Source organism: Camelus ferus, chromosome 22, assembly GCF_009834535.1.
Source record: "Camelus ferus isolate YT-003-E chromosome 22, BCGSAC_Cfer_1.0, whole genome shotgun sequence".
In the NCBI taxonomy this organism is placed as follows: domain Eukaryota; kingdom Metazoa; phylum Chordata; class Mammalia; order Artiodactyla; family Camelidae; genus Camelus; species Camelus ferus.
In genome coordinates, this window is record NC_045717.1 from 26,442,984 (window position 1) to 26,454,135 (window position 11,152).

Here is an 11,152-nt window from a genome sequence, read left to right on the forward strand (position 1 = left end):
AGGGCCCCCAGGAGGCGCTAGGGGGACTGGAGGCTGGCTAGGTGGGCCAGGGCAGGTCATGCTGGGCCTTGAATGCCAGCTACAGCCAGTGGAACTTTCTGTGGGGAGACAGGACAAAGCCCGGGGCTGGAACACACACTGGGAGCACAGCAGATCTGCAGGTCCAGGGCCTGCCTCCAGGAACCCAGTCTCAGCAGGAGGGGATTAGACATAAATTATGATAAAGTAACTAATATTTCCTAGCATTCAAGCACACAAAAGAGAAGTCTGGGACCCCAAGAGAAACTGGACTGGATGTGGCCTGGGGTCAGGAAAGACATTAGAGGGAGAAAGCATTCCAGGAACAGGGACCAAGGAGGCAGGGGACTGAAAGCTTCAATGGATAGGGGAGGTGGGGAAACCTGCCAGGGAAGCCAGAGTGTGGGAAGAGAAGTGACAGGAGGTGAAGGACCCTCTAGTCAGGGACAGTGTGGCTTAGGGATTACTCAGGTCGAGGGTAGGTTCCCATGTCCGGTGAGGCTGGCAGTGGACCCAGGGGAGAGGCCGACCCCTCCCACCTAGAGAGCCCATGCAACTGGCCTGAGGTTCTGCAGCCAAGCAGGGAACGGGCCAGGGTCCTCTTGGAGACTCCAGCACACCTGTCCAGGCTGGGTCCATCCTGCGCCCAGCCCATCCATTTACCAAAAGAAACCCCACAGCGGGCAGCCAGAAGGCTCCTCCGCCCCAAAGGAGAAAAGAAGGCCCCAAAGGGCCGCTGGGACAGGCCGGCTTTGGAGGTGGGCGCCGTGGGCTGAGCATTAGAGCGAGGCTGCGCACATCTGAGGACCCTGGCCCGCGGAAACCAGCCCAAGTCTGGAAACACCACCACGGGGCCCAGTCTCGACTCGGGCACACTCCCGTGCTGTGGGAGGTGGGTGCCCATGACTTCTCGGAGGGCTTCCAGGCAGGGTCCCAGGTGAGGGCGAAGACCCGACGTGGGAAGTGGGCGGGAGTCCGAAGCCCAGCCCTGGGGCAAGGGTCCTCGGGGGGAGGGACGCCGGCCCCGAGGCGGGACCTCGGGCGGGACGCCTTAGCACACCGAGGGCCCGGGGCGCCGCGGGCACCTACCTGCGGTCGCGCTCGCACGTGCCAGCGCGCCCAGCCCGCCGGAGCGCCCCCGGCGGGGGTGGCTGCGCCACGTGACCGCCCCGCCCGCCCCGCGCGTGCGCCCTGCCCGGCGCCCCATTGTTGGCGGCGGCCGCGTCACGGGGGCGGGGCCGCGGCCGGGGCGGGGCGGCCGGCGGTCGGAGGGAGGCGGCGGGAGGGCGGAGGGAAGGAGCGTCCGCGCCGCCGCCGCCGCCGCCGCCGCCGCCGCCGACGAGCCGCCGCCGAGGAGCAAGCAGAGCCGCGCCGCGCCGCCGCCGCCCGCGCCCGAGCAACCCCGCCGCCGCCCCGCCCCGCCGCTGGATGCCGGCGGCCGGCGGCCGAGCTCCCAGAGGCGGAGGGCGGCGGCGCGGGCGGCGGCGGCGGCGGGGGCGGCCGGCGGCCGAGAGGCGGGAGCGCGGGCCCGAGCGCTAGCGCCGCCATGCCCTAGCTCCACCGGCCAGCCCGACGGCGTCGGGGGCGCGCGCGGCGGCGGGCCCGGGGCGGCGACCGCCGGGGACCCCTGCCCAGGTCCCCCACCACCGCCGCCGCCGCCGCCGCCGCCGCCGCCCCCGCCCGAGGGAGCCGAGGAGGCCGCGCCCGCGCCCCGGCCACCGCCCGAGCCCGACGACGCGGCCGCCGCGCTGCGCCTGGCGCTGGACCAGCTCTCGGGGCTGGGGCTGGGGGGCGCAGGCGACGAGGACGATGAAGGGGCGGCCGCAGGCGACGGGGCGGCGGCGGCAGCGGAGGGGGGCGCGGACGGCGGAGCCGCGGCGGAGCTCGCGACCCCCGACGGGCCTGAGGCGGGCGCGCCCGGTGTGGCCGTGGCCCCTGGCCCCTTGACGCTGCTGGAGCCCGAGGTGAGCCCCCCGCCGCCGCCCCGGCGGTCGCCGCCCGACGTGTTCGCCGGCTTCGCACCCCACCCGGCGGCCCTGGGCCCCCCGACGCTGCTGGCCGAGCAAATGAGCGTGATCGGCAGTCGCAAGAAGAGCGTGAACATGACCGAGTGTGTGCCCGTGCCCAGCTCCGAGCACGTCGCGGAGATCGTGGGTCGCCAGGGTGAGTGGCCGCTGTCGGGGGCGCCGCCCCAGGGGTCCCGACGCGGCTCGACCGGGGAGGGGCCGCCCAGATCAGCCCGCGGCTGGACGCCAGACCCCGGCCACGCCCCGCGTGGGCTCGGGCCTCGGTGGCTGCCTGTGCGCCTTTGTCCTGCCGCTGGCCGCGGGAGAAAGTTGGGCGCAGCCCGCGCTCCTCCCCTCGGCGCTCGGGCCCCGCTGCCGCCTTTGTCTGGGCGCCTCCATCCCAGAAAGGCCCCTGCATGCATCTAACTGCTGGGGCCCTTGGCCGCATCTAGGGGAGGGCGGGGGCAGGCTGGCCAGTGGGCACTCTCTACCCAAAACAGGCAGGGGGCGGGTTCCCCGGGGTTTGCGGGTGCCTAGGCCTGGGGGCGGGGGCACTCTTGCAGGGTCAGGAGAGAAGTTTGGCGGCGCAAAAAGGGTAGGTACATTGGGACTTGCCAGCCTCGGCACCTTGCTGCGGGTAGCAGGGGGTGGGGCAGAATAGGATGAGAGAAGATCTCGATCCCGCTCTCGGCCCCCAGCCAGGGATTTGGGGAGATGCAGAAGAACCCACTGTAAAAGCCACTTCTGGGGTCCAGCCCCACAGCCTTCCCCCCGGCCGGCTGGCGGGCAGCAGGCCCAGGGCACGGGGGTCCCAGAGCAGCACTGTCGGAGCTCCCTGTGGCCGCTCCATTGTTCTCTTTGTTCGGGAGCCAGGCTGAGATTTGCAGGGTGACATCAGGCCGGCGGCCGCTCATTGGCCCTGGAGCTGCGGGGCGGGCGGGCGGGAGGGTGGTGGGCAGTGCCCGGCCCAGCACACACCCACCCACCCACCCTGTTAGCTGCCTGCCTACCAGCCTCAACTGTCTCCTGTCTTCCTGCCTGCACCTCCGAACTCCTAACCCTAACTCCAGGCTGCTGGCTCCCTGCTGGCCAGCCAGGTTCTAGAACTTGGGGTGGGGCCTGGGCGGGGCTTGAGGTAGGGCTGGGGGTCCAGGCCTCTGGGCCCTCAGTAACAGGACCTAGAGAAGCGTGTGGGGGGCTTGAATTGCAGGGTGGTCTGTCACCCTCATCACTGCAGTTTGGGGACCATGGGGAGGCCCTGGGCACCGCCGTCCACTAGTTCCCGGTGGGTGGGGCCATCAGGCCGGCAAGCCCTCTGGCTTCGGGTACAGGTCGGTTCAGTTATTCACTTGTCTTCCCCGCTTGTAGACACAAGGAGGGCCAAGTGTTGTGCTGGGCCAAGGGACCCACCACCCTCAGGAATGGGAGCTGGGGAGGGGGACAGGGAAGCCGTTCTCCAAGCCCTGTGGCCGCCTCTGTGGGCAGGCAGGGTGAGACCCCACACCAGACGTTTCCCCTCCGCCACCCTCTCCCTGTCCCTGTCCCCCATAACTGCCCTGTGTAACGAGACAGCTGCCCCAGACTGAGCATTCAGGAGCCTGAGGCCTGGGGGCTGTTGCCCAAGGTCACTATGCTGATCTGCCCAGAGGTGGAGGTTGAGGGCAGGTTACCAGTGAATATCTGCATCCTGGCCCCCAAGGGTCCAGAGGGGCCTTAGCCACCTGGGTGGCGGCAGAGTCTAGCAAGGGCACCAGATCACGGCCTTGTGCCGAAGGGTCTCTGGTGGCCAGTAGTCAGGCTCCACCCTGACCTCGGCATGTGTGTTGGGAACCCATTTACTGGGTGCCAGCTGAGTTCCTGCTGATGGCAGACAGCAAGGCCTGCCCTGCAAGCTCTCCCTGCAGCCTGGAGTGGCCCTGTGACCCTGAGCATGAGAGCTCATCTGTGACAGGGGGAGGGTTTCGGTGAGGATTCCCAAGCAAAATGCCAGTTCTCCTCCCAGCTCCAGGCCAGCGCACAGTAGCTACCCTGTGAGGGGGGCACAGGGCACCAGGAAGGAGCAGGAAGGCCAGGTCAGGATGGCAGCTTCAGCAGCCCTGCATGCCCCCAGCTCTGGAAGCATCTGTAGCTCCCGTCTCCACACCCAGTTCTTGAGCACACCCTGGAAGACTCTGTGCCCAGCCCGTCCTCTGTCACCCACCCCACTGTCCACTTGGTGGGACCCTGGACACAAAACCTGTCCCTTCTTACTGCTCTGCTTCCTTGGTGCAGAGGGGCATGCATAGCCTGCCCTGAACTTACCCTTTTCTGTCAAATCCCAGGTCCGGGACCGCTCCCCGCCCCAAGCCTCAGCCACCCAGAGCCACAGACTCGGGGTTGATCTTTCCTGACACCCCCTTGCTGTCCTCTGAGCCTCGGTCTTCTCAGTCCTGGAGCAGGCCCGTGCATCTCCTGGGCACGGGGCAGGTGGTTACAGTCTTTGGAGTTCTCTCTCATCCCTGAGGCTGAGAGGCCCAGAAGGTGCCCTGGACCCACAGAGAAGGAGCCTCAACATGCCCCACCTCGCTGAGCCCTGAGGTGTCCCCCGGGGACCACCCTGCCACTTCCAATCACCCACCTGAGAAGTGCAGCTAGAACCGGGCAGCTGGGCCGGGACTTGAACCCTGGTCTTTTGGGCTCTGCCTGCACTGCAGGGAGCAGGGATGAGCCAGGAAAGAACTTTCCACCTTCCAAAGCCCCCAGGTTGGGGGTGGCGGGGAGATGGCCCCTCCTACAGACAGGAAAAGAGGAAACCCAGAAGGACTAGTAAAGGCACTGGTGAAGGTCATTGAGGGGCTGGTGTGCCCTTGCCATGCCGTGACCTTGGGCCCTTTTCCTTCTGAGACACCCTGCAGCCTGTGCCCTCCTGCCTTGCCGCCCTTGCCCTGACTTTGGGGCGTGGCTGTGGCCGGGTGGGCCAGCTGCACAGCAGGCTCTCAGGCAGGAACCAGTGACCTGCCAGCCAGCTGGGGCCCCTACGGCGGCCCTTGGCGAGGGGTGGGGGCTGCTCTGCTTGTGCGTGGCCCACCCCTGAGGGTGTGGCATGCAGGCACAGCGGGATTGGTGGGACCCCTGCCTTGAGGTTCTCCCCGGTCCACTGTGGGACACAAGAAGAAAGGGGGTCCTGGGCCTGGGTTGGGGGTTCCTTACTTGGCAAATGTAGATGCACCCTGCCCTGCCTGCGTGGGGGTGACCACTGCCCCGTTTCACAAGTGAGCCAGCTTGGCCCCCAGGCCACCCTGCTGTGACTCAGCCTTGCTCTGGGGACAGCACCCCACTGGGCTGGGGACAGCAGTGGATAGGACTGACTTGTCCCAGCCCCGTCCTGCTTCCGGACTCTGTCACCTGCTGTTCCCTTAGCCAGGAGCTCTCCCCCAGCCCACACCGCCTCCCCAGGGGTAGCCGCCTCGGCTCCCGCACACAGCCTTGAGGGTTCCTTGCTAAGTGTGGCCCATGGTCACCCATGTGGGCTCCCTTGGGGAAGAGCCCATGTGGCTTGGTTCCCTGAGTGTCCAGCACAGGGGTGGCCTGGACCCCCGTTTGGGGTCACGTGAGCAGTGGGACAGCTGAGGGCTGCCTGCATCTAGCCTTCCCGCGGGGACCTGCAGCCCTGCCCCTCTCAGTAGGCTACACTGCTGTGGGTGAGGGCTGCTGGGGCCTGGGGCAGGCGGCCTCTGTGACAGTCACTTGCCTTCCTGGGCTCTCTGAGCTGCAATCCTGGGGGTAGGGCCCAGGAATCTGCATTTCTGCATTGCCTGCCAATTGGTGCCAGCCCCAGGGTCTCTCTTGGAACCCCAGTATCCTGGCCTGCACAGTCCCACCCCCGTGCTCTGCTGCCTCTTGGGGTCTTAGTGTGGGTGGGGTTTAGGGAGCCAGTGAGTGCCGCAGCTGAAGTGCGGTTAGTGAATTGGGCTCCGCTTGGCCACCCAGGGCTCCACCCAAGGCCACCCTATGGGCCAGAGCAGGATGGGTGCCGGCCAGTGGGAAACTGCCAGGTCCCCCGTGTGGCCAGGCACCCCTTCTCTGCCCCTTTCCAGCCCCTCCCCCACAACTGCCATCTCACTCAGCCACCTTTCTACATGTGGCCCACAGCCTGTGACCCTCCAGGCCCCCCCAGCACTTGGGGTCCAGGCCTCAGCCACCCCATATGATTGGGAGCAAGGCCCACTTCCTGCTGTACAAAGGGTCCAGATAGTGGGTGTTCCTCTCACCGGACTTTGGCAAATACCCTGCCCTTTCTCCTGGCCTCACTTCCCTCCCCTTGACTGGAGTTGCTGGAACCAAACATTATGGGAGAGATTTTAATCCTCCCTCCACTTGCCCTTAAGACTTGCAAAAGTGGGGTGCCATTCTGGGACTGCTCCCCAACGTGTGAGACTGGGTCTTTTTCTGCCTGCCTTTGGCAGGTGAGGAAACTGAGGCACAGGACAGTTCCCTCAAGTGCCCAGGGCAATCCCCAGTGCTCCGGCCCTTACAGCACAGTCCCCCAGCCTTGGGGAGTTCAGAAAACCAGACATACAGTGTGAGGAGAAACTCTCAGAAGTGTGTGCTGTGGCCTGGCCAGCATAGTCAGGGTGGGCTTCCTGGGAGAGGAGATGCTGGGCTGCAATTTGATGCAGAGAAGGGAGAAGACAGTGGGGGTAGGGGGTAGCAGTGAGGATAATGTTACAAATGGGGAAGGTCATGTGCAGGGGAGCTGCAGAAGGGGCCTCCCCAGCTGCCAGGTGAAGAGACCATCCCAGCAGGAGTGGAGGGAGCCACAAGTCAGGGTGCCTTTGGGGTTGCCAGTAAGGCCATGCAGCCATTAAGGGGGAGGACCCTGGGTGGCCATGGAAGGAGTGGCTGGGGACCAGGAGATGGGAGGAGAGCAGAGGCTTCCCACCCGCCTCCTCCCTGGGAGCTTTCTGACCCCGCCTTGCCTGTCCCGACTTTTCTCAAAGCACTGGGTGGGGGCTGACGCCTAACCCCTGGCCCAGGCCCCTTCTCCCCCGCTTCCTCCCGGGGACAGCTCGTCCTGCTGACTTTGTATCTTATGTTGCTGGAGAAGTTAGCCACAGTTACTCCTGTCAGTGCCACCCTCTGTTTGCATTGAAACAATATCCCTGTGTCCCTGGCCTCCCCAGAACTTGGAGGGGAGGGGGTCTCCCAGACTCCTGGGCTCGGGCTCACTACATCTCAGAGGCCCCGGGGTTGGGGTGGGGGTGTCAGGGACCGGGGCAGGCCCCACCTGGTGTTTCCATGTCTTGGGGCAGCTTCCCCTCAGCCTCAGGAGGGCTGCTTAGACACAGGGTGAGGCACCCAGTCCAGGACCCTGCAAGCCTGACCCTCTCCCGCATGGACACTGGCCCCCGTCCACAGGGTCAGCCCCCAACCCAACTTAGGCAGCAGCGATGAAGCCCCAAGGCTGGGACCCCTGGGGGCCTTTGCAGCGTCCTGACTGGGGGCCCAGGATCTGCTTTTGGGGGAGGGTCACTTGGTCAGAAAGAATTACAGGCGGCTTCTGCAGTCTGAGCCTGTTTCCCCACCCGTCAGACAGGGAGTTGGTGTCACGGGGTCTGTATTAGTGTCCTAGAGCTCGTAGAATGAGCTGCCTGGCTTGAAACTATAGAAACAAGCCCCACAGTTCTGGAGGGTGGAAATCTGAAATCAAGGTGCCGGCCCAGCCGGGCTCCTCCAGAGGCTCCAGAGGCTCCAGGGAGAGTCTGCTCCTGGCTGTGCAGGCAGCCCCTGGCATCCCTTGGTTTGTGGCCGCCTCACTTCAACCCTGGGCTCCGCCTCCTGTGTCTCTGCGTGTCCTTCCTCTATAAAGACTCCAGTCATTGGACTCAGGAGCCCCCTGCTCTGGCATGACCTCGTCTTGACTAAGCTACCTCTGCGAAGACCCTATTTCCAAATGAGGTTCCATTCTGATGTTCCAGGTGGACATGAATTTGGGGGGACCCCTTTCAACACATAGCAGGGTCCCTCCTTGCCTTTTCGCCAATTCCCGTTAAGGAGGAGGTGATGGCAAGACCAGAGGGGAAACTGAGGCCCAGGGTAGGAGGGAGGAACAGTGGTGGGCCTGAGATTACAGGCAGAGGGTGGGGGCTCCCCAGGAGGGGCTGTCCTGGGGAAGCGCCCCCGCCATCACCGTCTCACCCCGCCCCCACCCCACCCCTAGGCTGCAAGATCAAGGCACTTCGAGCCAAGACGAACACATACATCAAGACGCCGGTGCGCGGCGAGGAGCCGGTCTTCATTGTGACCGGCCGCAAGGAGGATGTGGAGATGGCCAAGCGCGAGATCCTGTCGGCTGCCGAGCACTTCTCCGTGATCCGCGCCACGCGCAGCAAGGCCGGCGGGCTGCCGGGCACCGCGCAGGGCCCGCCCAACCTGCCGGGACAGACCACCATCCAGGTGCGTGTGCCCTACCGCGTGGTGGGGCTGGTGGTGGGGCCCAAGGGCGCCACCATCAAGCGCATCCAGCAGCGGACGCACACGTACATCGTGACGCCCGGGCGCGACAAGGAGCCAGTGTTCGCCGTGACAGGCATGCCCGAGAACGTGGACCGGGCGCGCGAGGAGATCGAGGCCCACATCACGCTGCGCACGGGCGCCTTCACCGATGCCGGCCCCGACAGTGACTTCCACTCCAACTGGCACCGACGTCTGCCTTGATCTGCTTGGGGCGGCCACAGGTCTCTGGGCCAAGGCCCCCAACCCGGCGCGGCGGCCCCCGGCACCCACGGCTGCCCTCCGCGGGGACGCAACGCTGGGCGCCCCAGGGGGCCCTGAGGCCTTCTACGCTGGCGGCCGCGGGGGTCCACCCGTGCCAGTGCCGGAAGCGGGCCCCGCCAGCCCCTACGGCGCTTCAGGCAATGGGGGCTTCACCTTTGGCGGGGATGGTCCCGGGGCCCCCGCAGGGCCGCCCGGCCCAGAAGACTGTGACTTCGGCTTTGACTTCCTGGCGCTGGACCTGACTGTTCCCGCCGCGGCCACCATCTGGGCCCCCTTTGAGCGGGCTGCGCCCCTGCCGGCCTTCAGCGGCTGCTCGGCCATCAACGGCGCCCCCGTGCCACCCACCGCCGGTGCCCGGCGCAGCAGCGGGGCCGGCACGCCGCGCCACTCGCCCACGCTGCCCGAGCCCGGCGGCCTGGGCCTGGAGCTCCCGCTGGCCCGCCGCACCGCGCCCGACCCGCTGGGCGCGCTGCCCTGGCGGCCCCCGCAGGGCCCCCTGTCGTCCTTCTCGAGCAGCACCAGCTTCTCCACGGCCACCTCGCTGCCCAGCAGCTCCTCGGTCTCCTCGTGCTCCCCGCTGGACTCGAGTGCCTCGGAAGGCGGCCGCAAGGCCCCGGCGGCCCCGAACCCGGGCGCCACCGCGCCAGCCCTGGCGCGGGAGTGCGTGGTGTGCGCCGAGGGCGAGGTCATGGCCGCGCTGGTGCCCTGCGGCCACAACCTCTTCTGCATGGACTGCGCCGTCCGCATCTGCGGCAAGAGTGAGCCCGAGTGCCCGGCCTGCCGCACGCCCGCCACCCAGGCCATCCATATCTTTTCGTAGCAGGTCACCTCGCCGCGGCCGCGGCCCCCCACCCCCCGAGGCGGTCCTCGGGGCGGGCGCGCTCCTGGCGAGGCCGAGGCCGAGGCCGAGGCCGGGTGGGGAGGAAGGGAGCCGGGCGGAGGGGCGGCGGGCGCGGGCGGCGCGGCCAGTGTTTACAGACGAGCTTTAACTCCGGTCCCAGGCGTGGAGACAGCAACCCAGCGGCCCAGCGGCACCTCACTTCTTAACAAATGACAGTATTGAGTCGACAGGTTAAAATAAACCAGAGAGAAAAGGCCTGCTTGCCTGCTTGCACTTTTTATTTAAGACACCCCCCACCCTTGGGTGATCTTTTTAATACAAAACAAAAACAAAAAACACGGTTTTTACAACTCTCGGTTGTCCTTCTTTTGTACGTAGCGAATGGCTTATTGACAGCGTCCCCCCGGTTTCAGCCTCTGCAGAAACTCCCCCGAGGAGAATGGTTCCCTTCTTGGGGGCCAGACAGTTACCCTTCAGTATGTAAGCCGCGCACAGGCCGGAGGGGGGTGGGGGGCGAGGGGCATCCCGAACTTTCTAACTTTTTTTTAATTATTAATCCCCTTCTGCTGTGGTTTCTGTTGTCAGTTTTTAAATTTTTTTTATTGTTTTTTTTAACTTTTACTTTTTACCTCTTGTGTATATGTAGGGAATTTATAGGGAAATATGTACTTTATGGAATAAATTTTAAGAACTAAAATATATTTTATTTTAAATAAAGTAACGGACCTTTAATCTTACACAGCTAAATTACTGATTATATATTTGCTGAGCTGACCTAAGGGTTCAGAAAATTGTATCAAGAGTTTTATTTTTTGACTTCAAAGCCTTCTTAATAAAGTCTTTTTACTACACGTGAGCCCTTGGCCTGGTGTGGGGCGGGTGGGCATGGGGGAGGGGGTGGGTGGGGGCTCAGATCCAGCCCCTCACTCCCCAGTCTCCAAGACAAAGGAATTGAGCTCAGGATGCCTGATTCCAGGCTATTCCTCAAGACCGGTGCTGTAAGCATCGGGTCTACAGGGAAAGGTGGTCCAGTCCAGCCAGGTTTCCTTTTCCTGAGGCTCAAAGCCCCACGTCCCAGGGGAAAGCCAACCACAGGGACAGCCATGGCCTATGTGGAGGGGGTGGTGCCAGGGTGTCCCTTCCTGGGGCAGCTCCATGGTATGTGGGGGACCCTTCCCCAGCAGGACAGGGTCCACCTGACATTGTGCAGGTGAGGAGACAGGTCTGGGAATCTAAATCCCAGGATGGGTCCTGACCCCTCCCAGTCCCTGAAGGATGTCTGAGCGATGAACCACAGGTGTCCCCCATGTCCCCCACTCACCTAGTTGGGACCAGAGGACCATGGCCCATGGGGCTGTCAGAGTTCTTCAGGGCTGGGATTGGCCCAGAGGTGAGGACTGAGGGACCATGGGTTGGACCATTGGCAGCTGGTGGGTGACACCAAAGTTCTGAAGTTGGAGAAGAAGGCCCTGGAGTGCATGGAGGATAGGATGGGTGGGGCGTGGGGTGCGGTGACAGGGAGGGGCTTAGG

General features: G+C 64.9%; 1 protein-coding gene across 1 annotated transcript; it reads left to right on the forward strand.

Moving 5' to 3' along the window:
* Positions 1 to 1,276: 1,276 nt before the first annotated feature.
* Positions 1,277 to 10,475, forward strand: MEX3D (mex-3 RNA binding family member D). Its single transcript, XM_032466086.1, is given in 3 exon segments — positions 1,277 to 2,181; positions 8,224 to 8,699; positions 8,701 to 10,475. Coding segments are annotated over 3 exon segments (1,473 nt in total). The 5' UTR covers positions 1,277 to 2,084; the 3' UTR covers positions 9,601 to 10,475.
* Positions 10,476 to 11,152: the final 677 nt, after the last annotated feature.